The following is a 20,240-nucleotide window of genomic DNA, read 5'->3' as shown; positions in this document are numbered from 1 at the left end:
GTTGGGCGCTGCCACACGGACTTGAGCGGGTACTGCTGTCGGTTACGGGTGCTAGGGGCTGCTCTTCTGGTGCCACAATACTCCTGAACCGTAGGGCGGTGGTTCGCTTAGCTTTAGCACAACCTTCCGACCAATCAATTGGATGCTTTGGATACTGGCCAACTGATGCGTTCAGGTAGCGGTTCAGTAGCGAATCCGATCCTTTTGCAACCACCGCTTCTTCTTCAGGTTTGTTCTGTTCTGCTTCGGGTGCAGGAGCTTGTCGATCAAAATGGCTTGCAGCTAATTTCAATGACGCTAGTTGGGCGCTGCCACACGGACTTGAGCGGGTACTGCTGTCGGTTACGGGTGCTAGGGGCTGCTCTTCTGGTGCCACAATACTCCTGAACCGTAGGGCGGTGGTTCGCTTAGCTTTAGCACAACCTTCCGACAAATCAATTGGATGCTTTGGATACTGGTCAACAGATGCGTACAGGTAGCGGGCCAGTAGCGATTTCGTTGCTTTTGTAGCTTCTGCTTCTGCTTTTTCTTCAGTCAACTGTTCTCCGGCCTCGGCCGCAGGAGCTTGTCGATCAAATGTGCTTGCAGTCAATTTCAATGGCTGTTTGGGCTCGTTACCAGACGCTGTGCTGGCCTTTTTGTCATATGAAGAGGTGCACAATGGATTCAGGGTTCGCAGCAGTGGCCGTGGTGCACGAGGTCCTGGCTTGGGTGCGGCTGGTTGCCGACCAAAAATCTTAGCGATATTGGAACGTACCTTTGAGGCGGCTGATTTCAGCTTTCCACGCGTCGATACCAAACCAGTCACAATCGCCGTCACGCCCACAATGCCAGCTAGGCCCACAATGCCCTCTGTTAGTGTGTCTTCGCGTGTGTGTCTTTCGTTGGGATCCCAAACTTCCTGCTTTCGATTGTACTCGTACTCGAAATCCTTACTCATTTTTGGGAACCGAAAATTTTGTTTTGAAATAATATGCGCACTAATATTTGTATGTGTCTGCTACGTTGCCGATAAGGTGTCTAGAAAAACTGTCTTCTGTCAGAATACAATTGTTATCGATTGAAATGCCTTTCAAGTTACGTTTTTTGTTGTTTTTTTTTATTATTAATAATCGATAATTTGATTACGCCATATGTATATATATGTCTGTGTGTATATATATATATATATATCATTTCGATCAGCGTTTTCAGTGTGTGTTTGTGTGGGTGTGTCTGTGGGTGTGTCTGCCTGTGTGTGTGGATACACCATTCTTGCATTAATATTATTATCATTGTTTTTGGGTTTTTTTCTTATTTTTTTGGTATGTGTTTTGTATATCGTTTCAGTTTTTTAAGTATTTTGTCGGTTTATGTTTTTTTTTCGGTTTTTTGTTCTTTTGCCTTATCGCATTCTGCGGCTTATATAAATTTAATAATTTACATGAAATTATAACATATTTACTCGCTATACCATACCATTTAGTACATTTATTATTATTATTATATATATATATATGTTTGTATATATAGCCATGTAGCCCCCATTGTCTGACTAGAATCGCTGAAACGCCATTATCCACAATATTTATAATATAATAGTAAAAAAAACAAGAAAAAAAAATAGAGAGACACACACTCGTTAGGTTTTCGAGACGCCAATTGCGATCTTCGAGCACATGCCATTGAGTGTGGGATGATGCTTGAGCTAGGTTCCTGATCGGTCGTGTATCGGTATGTCTATACACTATCCATATATATATATATTCATTCGCTGAGTTTGCAGGGGATAATGAGGGTAATAAAGGTCCTCTTGCCGAATCTAGAGAGGAGAAACTCTGCCCACACTTTGTACTCGTTAATACGCTTTACTTTACTCGTTTCTCATGGTGTAAAAATATTATTCATTATCATTATTATTACTATTATTATTTAGCATGTTTAGCACTTTTATCGTCTTTTTCTTTTGTCATCTTTTCTTTTTGTTCCTATACAAACTCAGCATGAAATTTGCTTTTAAAAAAATTCTCACTGCAGGCTTCCTTTTCATATGGTTTTCATTCGCGTTTTCCATTTTCGATTTATATTTACCATACATACTATATTTATATATATTTATAATATTTATTTTATGCTTCCTATACAACTATACATATTTGTGTGTGTGTTTGTGGGTGTGTGTGTGTGTTAAAATCAGATTGGGGAAACAAACACAATTCTAAACAGATCTAAACACTTAAACAGATTGGCACACTTTGAAATCGGAGCTCGAACGGATGATGGGCATGGAGTTCTTCGGAGGAGAATATGGAATATATGGAGGAACTAAAGTTATTGTTGCGCTTCAAATTGAACTACGTGAAATGGAGCTCCCACTCCCACTCCCGCTTCCGCTTCCGCTCCTACAGATCCCTTCTAGGTATTGCACTCTTGTCACGGCCCCAGGATATAGTCATAGTCTACCCGCACCCTCCCTCACGCCTTTAGTAGTAGGCGGGGAACGGGTGATAGTTAGACGGATTCGAGGCATGATGATTGGCCGACGGCAGCACAGGCGGCGGTCGTACGCCCGGATGGTAGTTGCTCGATGCCACCTGGTGGTAGGCCCCAAAGCTGCGGGCCATGTGCCGATTCTGGGCCACTGCCGCCGCCGACTCGCCCAGGAGGCGGGACTGGTCTGCTGTGCCCAGCAGGCGATTGTTCTGTTCCATCAGCAGATGGGCGGTGGGGTCGACCAGCAGGCGGTGCTGATCGGCGGCATTCGAGGCGGCCAGAATGCGGTGCTGCTCGACCGTGGAGAGCAGGCGGTGATGCTCGAGACTGTCGCGGCTCTGGTGCTGCATCTGTGAGGAGAGGAACGACCGATTGTTGCCCACGGCCATGTTGGCCGTGTTCGGGGTGAGGTCCAGCGAGGCCATTCGCAGCATGTCGTGATGCGGATGGTTGTAGGGCAGCTGGGGCGGCGACGACACCACATAGTTGGCCGTGCGGCTCAGGTCCACGGAGGTGGTCTGGTCGTGCTCCTGCTCGCCCAGCTGCTCGCTCAGCATGTTGTGCATGGCCGCCGCCGACTGGTGTTGCTGCATGGCCAGCTGGCTGCCGTGTCCGTGCTCCTGCTGGTGCACCACCGATGCACCCGTTGCCTGCTGTGCTTGCGCCTGGGCCTGCGCCTGCTGGCTCTGCTCCCTGTCCGACAGAATGTCGTATATGTGGTGATGGTAGCGACTGCTTGGCAGCTGGAAGTTGTGGTGATAGTTGCTCGACGCGTTCGATCGCGAGCTCATGTCCAGGCCCTGCAGATCGGACAGATCGTTGGCCGCACTCGCCGCCGCGGCAGCAGCCGCCGCCGCACTCGCCGCATTGCTGTTGCTGCTCTGGCGATACTCCGCCGGCGAGTCGAGCTCCTGGCTGTTGTACTTCAGGTTGCTGGCCATGCTCTCGTACTTGGAGTACATGAGGTCGATCTGCGACTGGGGGAACTTCATGCGCATATCCTGGCCCGCGCTGCTGAAAATAACAAACAGAATGAGCGTTCCATTGACGATAAAAGTAGCGAGTGCCGAGTAGCGAGTAACGAGGGAAAAATGCAATAAAAAATAAGAGTTTGCGAAGCGATAAATGCTGACATACAAAAATGTTCTGTACCTGTTCTGCGGCATGATGCTGTTCTCCTCGTCGCTGGACATTTGATTGTGACGCGAGAGGTTGTGCCGCTGGCGTTGCTCGTGCTGGTCCTGCTCCTGCACCGCCCGCTTGTGGCGCATCATGTCCCCGTTGAAGTTGTAGCGCGGAATGCTCGGGGAGGAGGCCGGCGAGATGAGCTCGTGCTCCGGATATGTGCTGCCCACGCTCGAAGCATTCCGTCGCTGTGGCTGCAGGGCAGGCAGCGGGGACGAGGCTGACATGCTGTTGGCCCCACCGCCGGCTCCACCACCACCACCGCCTCCGCCAGCACTGGAGCTGCCCGCTGGCGTGCTATTGGACCCTGGACCACCAGCACCATTCCCAGAGCCGAACATACCACCGTAGTCCCGGCCCGGAGAGATGGGCGGCGGCGAGGGAGGCGTACGGTGGTGCGACGAAGAGAAGCCATCGGAGTCGGGATGCTGCGGTCGAGGTGTGCTGCCCGCATCCACGTCCACATCGTTCTGGTTCTGGTTGCTCTGCGGATTGGTTGGGGTCGAGGCGCTGGGCGAGATGTTGCAGGCTCCCTGGAACATCGGAAGCGGCGGTATTTGCATGGGGAAGCTGCCCAAGTTCTTCATCATCTTCAGCTCGTTCTCCAGGTTGTCCATGGCCCCCCCAATGCCCGTTCCATTGGCAGCACTCGACGATCCTCCACTGCTACCACCACCGCCGCCGCCGCCGCCATTAGGCCCGCCCACTCCTCCGCCGGCGCTGCCAGCCCCAAAGCGCTGGGCCTCGGCGTCCACATGGGCGCTCATGGGACTGTCGCTGTTGATGTGGTTATCGGTGGGTACCTATATAGACGGGAGATTCAAAGATTAAATATAGTTTCTAGTCTTAAATAACGAAACAACTATTAAATATATATGATGTATACTAGGAGCCAACCCCGGTTCACTTGCTTCTCTCGTTCGGCTTGCTCACTCGTTCTCGTTTGGCTTACTCTCTCGTTCTCGTTCGTTCGTTAGACCTTCGATGTCTTCTCACTTTTCCCCTCTAATATAATCCTTAATATTTATTCTCTATAATACATCTATAATCTGCTTGGGATGCATCGGGATTATAGCTGTTCCGTAGCTCACTCTCTCATTTCTTCGCTGTCTGCTCTCTTTTTACCTTCTATAATCTTTATTATATTTCTAAGATAAATCCCATTAGAATGTATGGACACGATAGCTATTCTAGTCTTGAGGTAGCAAGAATTTCTGCTGGACTGCACTTGTTTTGAATAGTATTGAGAATTCACCTTGAGGTCGCTGCTCTCGCTGTCAATCATATTGCCAACGGAGTTGAGGGCCGCCTCCACCAGCATGCTGGCGGACGAGGAGCCCCCGCCCACGCCCACGCCCACTCCGGCTCCGGTCAGTCTTGCGTTCGCGTTGTTGTAGAAGGAGCTCATGAAGGACTGGGGATGCGCCAGGGAGTTCATCTGCATTTGGCCGGGGCCGTCGCCGGAGGAGGTTACCGATCCGCCGCCAGTGGCCGGTCCCGTGGGAGTATGGCCGCCACTGGCTCCGCCGCCGCCACCTGGCCCACCCGATCCGCCCGTTCCACCATTGGCCGCCGCATTGTGATGGTACTGGGACATGGCCGCCGCAGCAGCGGCTGCCGCGGCCGCATTGTTGTTGGCCGACTCGACGACATCCAGGAAGGAGCTGTTCTCGTCCTCCTCCCGGCTATGGGCGCTGTGCTGCTGCTGCTGGTGTTGGTGCTGATGCTGGTGGGCGTGGGCATGGGCATGAGCATGGGCGTGGGCGTGACTGGCGCTGGCCGTGCTCATGAGGCGGGCGAGGAAGTCACGGTTCTGGCCGAGCAGTTTGCTGTGCTCGTCCACGGAACTGGGGGGCACTGCAAACCCGAGGTCCTGGCCGGGACCGGCGTTGCCGGGGAGCTGGCCAGAGCCCGGTCCGGACTCGTTGCCGGGCACGTCGCTGGTCACGTCGCCCAGATGCCGGTCATCGGCACCGATCCACTTTTTGCTGCCCTTGGTAACAACCAGATTCTGGCCGAGGGCCACGGCGTTCATGGCCGCCGCATGGCGGTACGAGGCACTGGGATCCCCGTGGGGCTGCTGCTGCTGCTGTCCCCCTGCCCCCTGCTGCGAGTGCTGGTGGCTGTGGGCGTGGCTGTGGGCATGGGCATGGGCATGGGCGTGATGCGGATGGGCATGCGAGTGGGAGTGCGGATGCGTATGCGGATGGGAGTGTGACTGCGAGTGCGAGTGCGGATGGGCGCCGTGCGGATGATGCTGCTGATGGGGATGGCTACCGCCGGGCGGATGGTTGGCCGAGCTGCCATCATCCTCCTCCTCGTCATCGTCATCCTCATCGTCCATGCCCACGCCGACGCCCATGTGGCCGACCATCATGTGCCCCAGCTTGGCGGGATCGTCCCCGGCCCCCGCCATCGCCGAGACGGCCGCGGCGGCGGCCACCACCTGCTGCACCTGCTGTTGTGCACTCAGCCGCTGTGCGGTGGTGGTCAGGAATGACTCGACCAGGCTGAGCTGGGCGTTCTGCTTGCGGCGGACCTGTTCCAGACGGACCTGCTCCGCCTCCTCCTCGTCGTCGTCGGGATCGGCCCCGTGCAGCTGTTGCTGTTGCTGCTGCTGCTGCTGGTGGGGCAAGGCGTGGGCGTGCAGGTGGTGCGGGTGGTACTGGGGCGGCGGCTGCTGTTGCTGCTGCTGCTGCTGCTGGTGGGAGGACTGCTCGTGATGCAGTTGCGCCTGCTGCTGCTGCTGGTGTTGCTGCAACGGCTGGTGCTGCAGGGCCGCCTGTTGCTGCAGCGGCTGGTGGTGGAGTTGTTGCTGCTGAACGTGCTGCTGCTGCTGCTGTTGTTGCTGCAACTGTTGCTGCTGCTGCTGCAGCTGCGCCTGCTGCTGCTGGAGGGCCGCCTGTTGCTGCTGCTGTTGGGCGGCCGTAGAATTGGCCGGCTCCTTCTTCCGCTTCCGCTTGCGGCCACCTGCGACGGGTGGCAGCGAGACGGTGGCCGAGGGTGCAGCCACTGGGACAGGGACCGGCACCTTCTCGCCAAAGATGCTGGAGATCTTGGAGCTGAGCAGCGATAGATTCGGCTCGTTGCGGCACAGATCCTTGATGGACTTGCCGCTCTTCTTGATGGCCTCGAAGATGTTGTCGTCGCTGAACTCCGTGTCGCTCTGCATCGAGCTGCTGAGCATCGAGTTCTGGTCCTCGAGGCTCTTGCGCCGCCGGCGCGGTGCTTGCTCTGTGGATGAGGAGGAGGAGACGACAGCTGCATTAGGCAGCTGTGACTCCGCCGGCGGCTGCTTACCCAGAAAGTCCACTTTCATGCCGCCGGAATAGGCATCGAACGTGTAGGCCACGCTCCTCTCGATCTTCGGCATCTGCTCCTGGGTGTAGTTGTGCACCTTCTTGTAGTGGAACTGCAGGCACTGTTTGGTGGTGAACGCCGCATTGCACTCGGGCTCCGCACACCTAAAAAAAAGAGCCGATGTACGTTGACTGACGTGACTGACGACGGATGGATGGCTGGGAGTTGTGGGACGGCTACTCACTTGAAGGGACGCACCCCGGAATGGGTGAGCATGTGAATCTTGAGATTGCTGCGATTCTGGAAGAGTTTCTGGCAGCGCGGACAGCTCACGACGGTGGAGTTGCGGCTGTGCACCTCCTTCGAGTGCCGCTGCAGTGCCGCACGCGATCCTAGAAGTTTTGAACATAATTTACACTGAAAATCTCGTAAAACTTCAGCCATATCTAAAATGAAATTGTATGAAGAAAATGAAATTTTCGGATTGTGGTGATTTTGAAAGAAGAAGAAACTTAGTGAATTATACACAAAAATCCATAACCAGAAACCAGAACCCAACAACGAACGAACCAACGAACACAAATCAAAATCTAAAACACATAAGACACGGATCGGGTCATAATGCTTGGGACTCAATTGCAAAACTATATTATACACACTAATATAAACTAATAATAATAAAAATAATACAAAATCAAGGCAAAATCATTCACTAAAAGCGTTAAAGGTTACACAATGCAGCTTATAATCGATTAGTCTTTTGGGTTAGTGGTCGATAAATGTTCCAACTGAAGGACTAAGAGGACTGTTCTCACTGTTCATGATCGTTTCTAGAGATACTTCAAAAGGGGAAGATACCAGAAGTAACCACAAATACTTGTCTCTCTGTGGATCACTTGAAACCTGTTTTATCTAGAAAATGTATTTGGCTATATGGCTTGTCTTGAGATCATTTGAAGAGAAATAGAGACAACTTTTAGATGTTCGAGTATTACAGGAAAGGTCACCTAGTACGCTAATCTTTTTCGTAGTAATATCGTCAAAGGGTGTTCTGTCGATGAGTCTCGAGAGTCTCTACTTATCTCTACGAGTATTTCTAAGACCTTCAGTTCCATCAGTTGGAGTTCGATAGTGTGCTTGGCATACGCTATAAGTACATTGATGATGGATCAACTATAGCAAACGGAAATAAAAGCACGAAAAGAAAACCAAATGAAGATACATTTACATATATTTCGAACAATTTAGGCGGTTTACAACTAAAACAAAAAATATAATACCAAATGAGGCAAATGAAGAGTGATGAGCGATCGCAGATGCTTTTGAGTGTGTTTGTGTGTGTGTGTGTTGCTTATACAGAGTACAGTTACAGTTACAGTTTTACAGCTAAGCGACTGGTTACGGTATTAGTACATACGATATTATTATGTGTGATACGATACGATATGATATATAATATAGTCTATATAGACTGATATATGTATGCAAAAGCAGTTATACGGTGAGATCGATGCGAGCTTACGCTATGGTAGTACATACGAGATACAATACAATTACGATATGCAATGTTAACGATATACGATATACGAGCTTACTTACAAAACACGGCTGCCACCTGTTCAACATATCGAGATACACCTGTATCCCAAAACTAAAACATAAGTGCATATACCAGGAAACCATAAGAAAACATAAAACAACATTCAATTTCCATTTCGAGCGCTTAAATATGAAATCATATATGTAGAACCAGTCGGCGGCACACGTGCCTCGACACCAAGACACTCGATAGTCGATATTCAGGCTGCAGCCGTGCTTGCAAGAAACGAAATACCATATGATATACGATACATACTGGACACTAGGCTTGCAGTTTTTTGTATTATTTTGGATTGCATTCTGTTAGGCTTAGGATACGATTATATGGTCTACATTACTGTCACACAGTTACGATCTATCACATTGGGCTTGGCTGGTGGTGGGGAGGGGATCGATTGCCCGATAGATCGATAGATCGATCTGCCACGCCTACTTACCACTGTGCATGCGCTTGATGTGGGCCTTCAGCTTCTGCGGCTGGCAGAACTTGCGGCCACAGAAATCGCAGACGGGTCGCGATCGATTCGGATTGGAGGCACACCCGTAGGTTCGGTGCATCTCCAGGTAATTGAGGCGCAGAAAGAACTTGTTGCAGAACTGGCACTGGTAGGCGCCCTTGCCGTCGTGCTTCTCGGCGGCATGCTTCATTATATTGTCCTTGCCCAGCACCGCCTCGCCGCATACCTTGCAGTGGTATTTCCGTATGGTGAGGCTCATCGATGGGTCGTGAAAGACGGAGCAGTGGGTGCGATAGTACAGGGGATGCTCGAACTTCAGACTGCAGCCGCCGCAATCTGTGCCACCAAACGAAAACAAAATGTGCGATTAGGTACAGTCATCAGACCATCAGTGATGCCACATGGCCTCAAAAAGGATAAATACTCACTGATCTTTTCCGTGTGCTTCTTCCGCCACATGGTGTTGCAGTCGTCGCTCCAGTAGAGCAGCTCCATGCCGTTGCGCAGATCGCGGCAGCTGACGAAGTACGCCTGCTGATCGATGGACACCAGATTGACGTTCCGATCGTCGTAGCAGGGGGCTGGCCGTATGAAGCGGAGCCAGTTGGAGGCGTTGGGGTTGTCGCAGCAGAGGAGGTAGGACTTGTCCGCCCCGGCCTCGCACATCTCGAATATCCACTTCATGTCGCTGCCCTCACGCACCTCGCCCGTCTGCACCGGCTGGCCGATCAGCGGCCCCAGCTTGGTGAAGGCCCGGACCTCGGTGCGGGCAAAGACCCCGGTGACATTCGGCTCGACGTTGTGCAGCTCGAACTCCGCCGGAACGGAGGCCTCGGCGAACGTTATGAGCGGCTTGGTCTCCAGCTCGGACAGCTGCGACGACTCGTCCATGTCCATGTCCTCCATGTCGTCCTCGTCGTCATCGTGCCGCGGCCCACGACCCCGCTTCGCCTGCCGGTGGGCATCCGCCTTCAGCTTGGCCAGTGCCTCCAGATTCCGGCGCTCGATCCACTCGGCCAGGTCCACGGCGTCCGTGACATTGCCGCAGGCGTTGCGCAGCGGACACAGCTTGTGGTCGTGCGTGATGGAGCATTCGCGGCAGGACTGCTGCGACCGGAAGGCAATGTCGTGCTCGTCCTCCTCCTCCACGAAGTTCTGCTCCATCTTCATCTCGCGAGCCAGCGCCTCCTCGTCCAGCTCCTCGTCATCGTCGTCCTCCTCCTCGTTGACGGCAGTGCCTCCGGTTGCCGACTCGTCCTCGGGCTCGTCGTAGCTGGAATTGGGTGGCATCATGGCGGCGGCCGCCGCTGCTGCTGCTGCTGCTGCCGCTGCCGCCGCCGCTGCCTTGGCGGATTGGGATTTCTTGCCACCGCCACCGCCATGGCTCTTGGAGCGCACATGGAAGTTGCCCATCTGCCCGTTGGTGGGCGTGGTGCCGTCCACAGCATCCGCACCGGTCTTGGCCGTCACTTCCACACCCCCGGCCACACCCAGGGGTATGGCCATGCCGGCTCCCATCAGATGTGGATGCTGCTGATGCTGATGCTCCTCCTCGTCCTCCTCTTCGCTGTTCGCCGCTGCCGCTGCTGCTGCTGCTGCCGCGGCCGCTGCTGCCGCCGCTGCGGCCTTCTTCAGGCAGAGAGCGCTGGGCAGGGACTCCTTGCTGCCGGCACTGGCGCTGGCCTCCAGCTCGCTCTTGATCTTCTCGGCGATGCGGCAGTCCAGGACCTCGGGCAGGGCCGAGGAGTTGGCGGCTGCCGCAGCCGCCACCGCCGCCGCTGCTGCAGCTGCCCCGGCCTTGAGAGCAGCCGCCGCTGCCTTGGCCTCCTGCTTTTTGGATTTGGCATAGCCGCTGTGATACCCTGTCCCGCCGCCAGCTCCTGCTCCCGATCCCGATCCTGATCCTCCGCCAGCCGCTCCAGCGCCACCTTTGGCCGCCTTGCCGCCCGCGTATCCGTTCAGCGAATCCGTTGAGAACTGCACCCGCTTCTTGTAGCGCTTCCGTTGCGGCGGTGTGGGCGTGACCATCGCCACGGAGGTCGCCGAGGCTGAGTCGCCATTGCCGTTGCCGTTCCCGTTCCCAGTACCGTTCATCGACGAGGACTCTGGGGGCAGGGCAAAGTCCTTGACACTGAGATTCGGCTCCAGCTTGAAGTTTCCATCGAAGCCTTTGGTGGGCGTTGGGGCCGGCGAGGGCGGTGGTAGGCTATAAAGAGGGAGGGATTAGAGATTAGACAGAGATCTACAGTGGAAGGTACCCCGAAATCTAAAAGTAAAGTCCACACCACAGAAAGACTGCATTTCAATCAATGCTTGGTGACAATCTTTCCGCTCTCAAAAGGCTCCCAGATGGGAGCTCTTGGGGACTTTCCGGCCACTGCATCAGACATTTTGCTTCACTAGTTTCTTGGCAAATTCGATACAGCCCCCCCACAGACGGAAGATTCCATAAAGGTAAAGGCATACGAATACTTATACATACATATATACACTCGTATATATTTTCGAGTGCCGCCTTGGCCATGTTGCACGTTTTGTGCCACGTTCGCTGGTCCACGCCCAGGACCACGACCAGAGCTGTACCAAAGCTTTTTCCCCACACCAATCGGCACTCCTCCCTCACCACCCCCCCCCCCCCCATCGTGTCCACAGCATTCGGATTCGCTGCTTTCTGTGTCCTTCCTTGTTGTTGTCGCCTTTGCGTTTAATTAATTTCGCTTGCGCTTCCCTCGCTTTCCGCGTGACGCTTAAGGGGGGGAGGGGAGGGGGGGGCACGGGCACGAGGTGGATCAGAAGTGGTGGTGGTGCCGGTGGCAGTGCCCAGCTGGCCCTCAATATGGTGATGATATTGCCATATTGCGAAAGTCGCAAGCACTGAGATTCTATTTTGAAAAATTCTTGGAAAAAGTCTCTGAACCCCTGGCGAGCGGCTCCATTCGCAGGAAAAATAACTTTGCCATAATTTTCTTTGCAATTTTCTTGCAAATAGCTGCGCAGTTAGCGATGGTCCTTTGTCTCAACAAATATGGGAAACGTGTCGATTTTGTTCATGGATAATTAATTGCTTTCCTTAGTGGGTCAAAGTGCGTTTAATATTTGCGTACAATATGCGGATGGGTGGCATCTAAGAGCCACATTAAATCCCTCATTAATTCCTTGCCAGCCAGTCCTGTTCCCCGTTGCCATGACAGCCTTAATCATGTTGTGCATCTCTTTGTGATTTATTCTCTACCGACAGCTACGCTCAATGCGATATCTCTGCGAATGCATCTCTTTGAGCAACTAGTTGTTGGTGGTCAGTCGTCAAGGATATTCCTTCTGCCTAAACTCCAGCCTCCAGCCACCAACCTCCAACCTCAAACCTCGAGCCTCGAAAACAAGATGAAACTTTGAATGGTCAAAGTTCAGTCCTTTCTTGCACACCTGCCTTGCATCCATAAAATGCAATTGCATTGCGTCCTGTTCGCCTTTGGTGCCGATTGAGATTGAGTTCCCTTGTATTTCGTGTGGTGTGGCGGGAGGAATGGCAATTTGAGAGGGGGAGCGGAGTGGGCGTAATGCATGGACAATGTTGTACATGCAGAATGCATTCCCTCCAAGTCCCACTCCTCTCCATCGCAATGTCTCCACCGCGCTCGGCGGAATGTGTGTTGCTTGTGTTATCGTTCATTAAATCCTCCACCTTAGAACCTTAACAGCAATATCGAGAGCAGCGGCAACAGCAAGCGATACCATCCATCCATCCATCCATCCAGGCAGCCAGGCAACCAGGCAGCCAGAGCCAGCCCACCCGAGGCATTGCATACCCCCATCTAACCACTTACCCTGTCCCACTTTGTCTCAGCCTTCCTTCCAGCCACCCCCTTTCCTTTATCCTCCCCTCCCCATTCCACTCCCCAATTGGGTCCAGTCTCATCCCCCACCAGCGACAGCGCCAGCACCAGCACCAGCACCAGCCCACTCGCCCCCAGACAACAGCGAGTGAAACGAACGAGTGAAACGATTGAGCGAGCGAATAAACGAGCAATGGCAGTGGGCTCTGGGCTGCTGCTGCTGCTGCTGCTTCTGCCCATTGCTCTCATTCCGTAATTCTCCCTCCCCCCTCTCCATCTTCCTCTCTTTCGCTGTGTCGCTCTGGCCAGTGTCTCTGCCGTTAATGTGCTGCTTGAGGGCCCCCAGCGGTGGGCTTGAGTTGGGTTTTTGGGCCTGGTTCGGTTCGGTTTCAGTTTTTCGGCTTCGAGTTGGAGTTGGGGTAATGGGGGGTTGCTGCTGCTGTTGGGTTGGATTGCGATTTTGTTTCGTGTGCGTTGGCCTTTCTCGTTGCCGCATTGAGCACAGAGGCACACACACATAGACAGTTGGAGAAACGAGACACGCACAAACACAGCCATAGACGCACACACACACGTACACGCGTACACGCGTACACACACAAAGACAATCGCACATCAATTTTGTGCTTTTTGGCGAAAATTCGCAGAAATTGGCGACATGGCGTATACGAAATGCGAATTGGAAAAACCAAAGAGGGAGAGCCATTAGGGAGCCAAGGCTGACAACATTCGCACTGTGGATGGTGGGAATGATATCTAACGTGTGTCTGTCTTTGTGCCTGTGTGTGTGTGCTTATGGCAGCCATGGGAAAAGGGACACAAATGTGCTCGGAGGTGTGAAGCAGAAGTGTAGCAGGCGCCTCCAGACTGCAGATATTGAATATAGATATTCGCAGATACATTGATGTGGTGGTCTCTTTTGGGAAAGTGTCTGCTGAATGCCGGGCACATCGATAAGGCCTGGCCAAGATCACCAGAGCGCATTACAAAAGGACTGCTTTGTAACTGCCGAGCAGCACTTTGTATCCAGATTTGAACTCAACAACCCGGACAACTCGGTGGGGATAGCAATCTGTGGCATCCCCGCCACATTAACATTATTTCTATTGTACATAAACTTGTTTCGTGCCACAGAAAGCCATTCCAACACAGTTGGAATTCTGTTGGAATGTGGTCTGTGGCAACCCCTGTATACGAGTACACATGTTATTCCATGGCATTGAAATTAGATGACTTTATCTCATAAATTTGTCATGGCAACAATCGCTCTTTCAAATTTGTGTGCTTCTAAGAGAGATCTGCTTTATAGATATACCTAGATGAAGCAGCTTCATCCTACAACTCTTATAAACAAATGCGGAATAACTCATCAGGGAACCTCATAACCATGTAGTGCACAGTAGATTTTCATTTTACAACCAATTCGTACCAATTTCCCGAACACTTTTTGCTCCAGGCTCAAAGCCAGCCAGAAAAACCAGAGCTTTGAAGATATTTTCAGGAAAAAACTTGGTTTTCCATTGATAGCTGAACTGCCTTGCCTGATTATTCGTTGAGTCTCAAATGAAGGCCTTTTTTCCTTTGTTTTTCGCGTAAAATATATGTTCTCATCAGAGGGTATGTGGAAGAAGTAATAGTTCCTTAAGGAAACTTTCCTTCCACTAAGGAAACTAGTGTCCGATTATGCGATGGATCTACTGTATCTATAACTCGTTTTCCTCCCAGGCTAAATACAAGTTCCTTAGTGCTTAGCCCTATGCCATATGTACTGGAAAAAGTCCGCCACGTGACTATTGAATGCTGTCTGTTTATTGTGTGCCATTCACATCGCAGAGGATATTTCTGGCAGACCGAATTAACGTCATTTGCATGTGTCCTTGTGGAGCTAACAGAAACAGGAACTGAAAGCCCGCTATCATTCATATCGCATGACGTACATATGTTGTCGCTGTAGGTTCGCATGTGACAAATTGTTAAGCGAATTAACGTCATTCGAGTCATTCGCGTCAATTGCATTATATGGCATTCGAGTGCGCTCTACTGGCACCCCTGCTACGAACGAACGTGGCTAGGAAGCTGATGCAAATGCTACATATAGATTGCGATATATATGGAGCGCGTGACAGTCCCAAATTCAATTGCTGGCTATTTTTGGGTCTTAACAAAACAATCGAAACAAATTGGGGTCGCAGGGCCTACATTTTAGTGGGAAGCTGGGAGGGAGGCTGGGCGAAAATCAACTGCAAATAATGACGGGAGAGACCTCCCCGTAATAGGTATCAGATATTTTGAGCATTACATTAAGGATTACAGAAAAAAATCAACTACAAATTACAGATAATCAATCTTAGAGGCCCAGAAGATATAATAGTCCTGCAAAAGAATCTTTTTTGGCATGGTATGTTTTCATATTGAAAGAGTTGAAGGTTCCTTTGATCCTAACGATCGCAATGGCATGAGTGGATTGTTGAGCTCTTTGCTGAACACATCGTATGAGTTCATCTCCTTTAATGATCATCTTGAGGCCTCTCCTCTGGGCCTTTGTGCCCCTGCCCGCCCCTTCTTGTGACTCCTTGTGGCATTCTCCTTCTTGCTGTTGTGGCTGCTGCTACTCCTTCTGGTGGTCCAACAAAGGGGCAACCAAATGGCAGGGGCGCACCGAATGTGAACCCACATTTCAGCATTGGCATTTCGTATTTGCCACGCAGCAGGCACACACACACACACACACACGGACACAGAGAGAGAAAGCAGAGAAATGGAGTGAGGGGTGGTTGCGGGTGGCTGCCTGGGAACATACACACATGCACATACATACATACCCATGTATGTGAGTACAAAACGCCAAATGGCGCGCTCGAACTGCAGTGCAACAAGGCGTGGCAGCGGGTAGGCGGTAGGCGGTGGACGGTGGATATTTGGGGGTGGTTGCTGTAGCGGCTGTAAGGGGCAGGAGGGGATGTGTGCAATGTGGGGCAAAGGAAGAAAATTCGCGACGCATTCATGTTGGAGCCATGTTGAAGCCGTGGGAGGGGACTGAAGGACCCCTACCCCTACCCCAAAGCCAAAGCCAGAGCCAGAGCCAGAGCAATAATACGGGCACGAGTATATGTATGAGTACACACTCCTATGGCTCCGCTACCCACCTCTTCTCTCTCTTTCTCTGTACCTTTCGCTCTCTCTCTGTCTCTGTCCCTGTCTCTCTCTCTATTAGTTTGCAAGTGTGAGTGGGCGATTGGCAACATGGCATGCAAATGCATGCAACAACATCCTCTACGATGTTGCTTGAGTGTGCTCTGTCTCCTGCATGTGTGTGTGTGTGTGTGTGTGTGAGTGCGCTTTGTGAGTGTGTGCCACAGTGTGCTTGTGCATCTATGCTGTGTATGTGTGTGTGCGTTTGTATATGTGAGCGTGTTGCTTTTTCCGCTTCCGCTGACAAGGCGGCAGCGACAACGACTACGACTACGACGACGACTATGACGACGACGACGACGAGGAAAAGGGGGGCACAGCGGGCTATGGCTCCAGCAGAGGCAACATGAAAGCGCCGTTGCATGCAACCGCAGGAGTACCGCATTTGTGCCTTTGTACCACATGGTCCAACTGTTGTAGGGGGTTGGGGGGCTATGGGGGAGGCAAGGGGAACAGAGTGCAGAGAGAGAGAGAGAGAAAGATGCATTCGGGCATGAATCGCTTTTACATGGTTCGCTTTTGTGCCGCGCCATTTGTCTCCCTTTCTCTCCGTATCCCTGGGCAACATTCTTCCACCGCTCCTCCAGGACTTGAGCCGTCGACCAACCCCTGCTCCCCTACCCACCAACCTTCCATTCCACCAAACCAATTCTCTATCTCAATCACTCTATCTCTCTTTCTCTCTCTGTGTGTGTGTGTTCGTGTGTGTGTGGTGCCCAAAAAGCTTTCACCATACATACATATGTACTCAAGTGTGTGTGCGTGTGTGTGGATTGCATTCGGCGGCGTGGTGCCTTCGGGACTGCACAACTATCAACAATCAGGGCCAACGCAACGTTGCCATATCTCTATCTCTGGCGGTCTGTACTTTGTTCTTTGTGCTTCCTTCTCTTTCGGTTTCTGTTTTTATACCCAGCGCTCGAAGAGGATACAGGGGTATATTAGATTTGTGGTGCAAGTGTACGCCTCTAACACCCAGAAGGAAGCGTTTCCGACCCCATAAGGTAGGTATATATATTCTTGATCAGCATCAATAGGCTGGATGCCAAGTTCTCAGAGACTATATACGATACGAGCAAACCGAAAACGCAGCATCATAGAGAATAGCCATATATAGCAGATTGCCGAATATGGATCACATCGGATCATAATTATAGCCAGAGGGCTACTCTCTTTCACGCGCTGACTCATTCCCTCTCTCTCTTTCGCTCACAAAATCTACCTCGTGCAATGTGCGCGCTCTGGCGGAGGGGAGCGAGATAAAGAAAAATATAAGGAGAAATGAAACATAAAGTATTCTTTAAGTCTGATCAATTAGGTCATTAGGTGTGAAAGATGATAAACGGAGTGCAACAATTAACGTAAGTGGTCGTGGTTTCTCTATATGTTTCTCCCAAATGCTGAGAAAATTCGTGTTGTATAGGTTACAGGAATCATAAGCTCACATACATGCTGACTGAGTACCGGGTATAAAAATAGAGCCGCGGCCACATTGATGACTCGAGAGTGTAAGAGATAATGCACTCAAATCAAAGATGAAGTGTTGTTGAAGGGTGGCTAACACGAAAGGTTGTCAGACCTTATCCAGAGGATCACCTTGTGCTGACATATCTCAACGAGAAGAGCACCAATGAGAAGACAACATAGCAGTGCCCTTTCTCAACGAGAAGATCCCAATGTAGGAACGAAACAAGACAAATACTACCCATTAAACCAACATTAAATACAGTTTGATGGGATCTGAAATGCCAAAAGGAAGGGCTATCTTCGTGTGGAAAACTCCAACTATCCTTAAATATCGATATTTTCTAAGAGAGTCGATAGAATTAGGGTCAAGGGTCAACGATCTTGTCTGATGTCCATTCCCCTCTAAGCCGTCATTATGGGGGGCCAACAATGCATGGTAGGGCTCTACTCACTTGTTTAGTCGATCCGTATCGTTGTCGGCCAGGTTGAGGAGGTAGGCGACAAACTCCACGTCGTTTTTGAATTGTAGCCGGGTGCGCATGTGCTCCCACTTTTCGGCGTTCTTTGTGCCTATATAGATGTTCTTGCTGTAGTTCTGGTGGCGGTACTTTCTCCGCTCGCTGGCTGCGCTGCTGCTCCCGCTGCCCGACTGCTGCTGTTGCAGCTGCTGCAGCTGTTGGTGCGGCTGCTGCTGCTGCTGGGAGGTGGGGCCCACACTGCCCGCTCCACCGCGAGAGCTGGCCGCCAGATCGTTGCTGCAGTTGGCACCACCCGCCCCGCCGCCCGTGCTGCCGTGCGTCGAGCTGAGGGCATGGTTACTGTTGTTGTTGGTGGAGAAGCTGGTGTTGCTGTTGCCGCCAATAAGGCTGCTCGGGGCGGGCACCATCGACATTTGAGAGACATTGGCGCCACCACCTGGACCCACGCTGGCCATGTCCAGGGCCGTGGCGTTTTGCTGCTCCAGCTGTGCGTTCAGCTTGACTGCGGCCGCAGCCGCTGCTGCTGCTGCTGCTGCAGCCGCGGCCACGGCGCTCATGTGCAGGCCGCTGCTCTCGGCCGCCGCCGCGCTGTTCAGGTGGGCCGATGTGAGAGTGGCACGGCTGTCCAGGTGACTGCTGGCCGCCTCGTCCTCCTCCTCGTCCTCATCGTCCTCGTCCTCGCCATCGTCGTCGTAGTCGGCCTGTTCTTGGGGGTGGTGCTGGTGCTGCTGCGGCTGCTGCATCTGTGACTGCAACTGCGTCTGCAACTGCGGTTGCTGCTGCTGTTGCTGCTGTTGCTGCTGTTGCTGCTGGTGGAGATGATCGTGATGGGTGGTGCTGGATGGCAGGACGTGACGCAGATCTGTGGGCGTGAGGTCATGGCCAAGTCCATTGCCATGTTGTTGCTGCTGCTGCTGGTGTTGTGGCTCCTCTTCATCATCTTCCTCATCATCCTCGTCGTAGTCGTCTTCCTCCTCATCTTCTGGATGATGTTGCTGTTGCTGCTGCTGTTGCTGCTGCTGTTGCTGAGGATCGTGCAGTTCTCGTGGCTCTCGCCCTTTGCTGTTGTTGTTAATGCTGCTGTTGTTGTTGTTGAACTGCTGTTTACCGTTGTGCAACGCGCTGACTGCTGCTGCAACAACGGCAGCTGCTGCAGCAGCCCTCTGCTGCTGTTGCTGCTGCTGCTGCTGCTGCTGGTGTTGCTGCTCCTCTTCATCTTCGTCCTCCTCCTCGTCCAGGCTGCTTTGGGAGGTGCTGCTGCTGCGACTGCTACTACGGCAATTGTTATTGTTGTTGTTATGTTGCAAGCTGTTGTTGTTGTTGTTGTTGCTGTTGTTATTGAGGTGCTGTTGCTGGCTCTGCTGTTGCTGCATGTTCTGCTGTTGTTGCACGCCGCCACCGCCTGAAGTTTGGGAATTGGAATTGTTGCTGCTGCTGCTCAGTGCGGCTGCTGCTGCCGCTGCCGCAGCTGCTGCCGCGGCGGCGCGACTCAGGAACGGTGGGCGTGGCACTAGCGGCGTATCGGAATTATCCGAACTATCATTGAAATCGAATGCACTGAAATCGGCATTGGGATTCGCATTCACATTGGCATTTGCATTTGCATTCGCATTCGCATTCGCATTCGAGGCATTTGTTGCACTTGCCCCAACAGCTGCTGCAGTGGGTGTCGTGCTGCTTGCCTTGGACATGCTGCTGGCTTCGCTTTCGCTGCTGCAAGTGCGGCTGCTACAAGTGCTGCTGGTGCGACTCCTGTTGGGACTGGGACTGGGGCTGGGACTCCGAATGCTGCGGGGTGGACTCCGAATGCTCCGGGCGGGACTCTGAATGCTGTTATTCCTACTGTGACTGTTACTGTGACTGTTGCTGTGACTGTGACTGTGACTGTGACTCCTGCTTCTGTTCCTGCTCGCACTCCTACTGCGACTCCTCCTGATGTTCCTCTTGCTGTTGCTACCTGCCGCTCTCCGACGCTTAGTTGTTGCCGCTGTTGTTGTATTGATGTTTGTTGTTGATTTTGTTGCCGATTTTGTTGCAATTGTAATTGTTGTTGCGCTTTGCCGAACGCTGCTCAGTTTTTGCTATTTGTTGTTGTTGCTGGCGGCGCTACTACGACGCGAATTGTTGCAACGCTCTGTCTCCGACTCTGCCTCAGATGGCGCCTTGCCCTGCCTCTGCTGCTGATGCTGCTGCTGCTGCTGCACCTGCTGCTGCCTCTGCCTCTGCTGCTGCTGTTGTTTCTGCTTCTTCTTCAT

At 52.2% G+C, this 20,240-nt stretch overlaps 2 protein-coding genes across 8 annotated transcripts; both read right to left on the bottom strand.

The window, feature by feature from the left end:
• Positions 1-1,366: 1,366 nt before the first annotated feature.
• On the bottom strand, positions 1,367-19,697 carry LOC108164901. 7 transcript variants are annotated; one of them, XM_033387569.1, is made up of 8 exons: positions 17,959-19,697; positions 9,443-11,220; positions 8,994-9,350; positions 7,202-7,403; positions 6,958-7,121; positions 4,913-6,891; positions 3,625-4,460; positions 1,367-3,486 (listed from the first exon to the last, which is right to left on the bottom strand). In XM_033387569.1, the coding sequence occupies exons 1-8, from the start codon at positions 19,674-19,676 to the stop codon at positions 2,463-2,465; spliced, it is 8,058 nt and encodes a 2,685-aa protein (XP_033243460.1). In that variant the 5' UTR covers positions 19,677-19,697; the 3' UTR covers positions 1,367-2,462. The 7 variants fall into 7 exon arrangements, with proteins under 7 accessions (XP_033243460.1, XP_033243442.1, XP_033243464.1 ...); XM_033387571.1 differs by having other exon boundaries at positions 2,463-3,483; XM_033387551.1 differs by having other exon boundaries at positions 4,913-7,121.
• A 346-nt stretch (positions 19,698-20,043) lies between these two features.
• Positions 20,044-20,240, bottom strand: LOC117186598 (vacuolar protein-sorting-associated protein 36-like). The gene has a single exon (XM_033387578.1). It carries the CDS (start codon positions 20,238-20,240, stop codon positions 20,067-20,069), a length of 174 nt encoding a protein of 57 aa, XP_033243469.1. The 3' UTR covers positions 20,044-20,066.

Source organism: Drosophila miranda, chromosome XL, assembly GCF_003369915.1.
Source record: "Drosophila miranda strain MSH22 chromosome XL, D.miranda_PacBio2.1, whole genome shotgun sequence".
NCBI lineage: Eukaryota > Metazoa > Arthropoda > Insecta > Diptera > Drosophilidae > Drosophila > Drosophila miranda.
The sequence above is the reverse complement of the archived record's forward strand: the minus strand, read 5'-3'. Positions and strand labels throughout refer to the sequence as shown.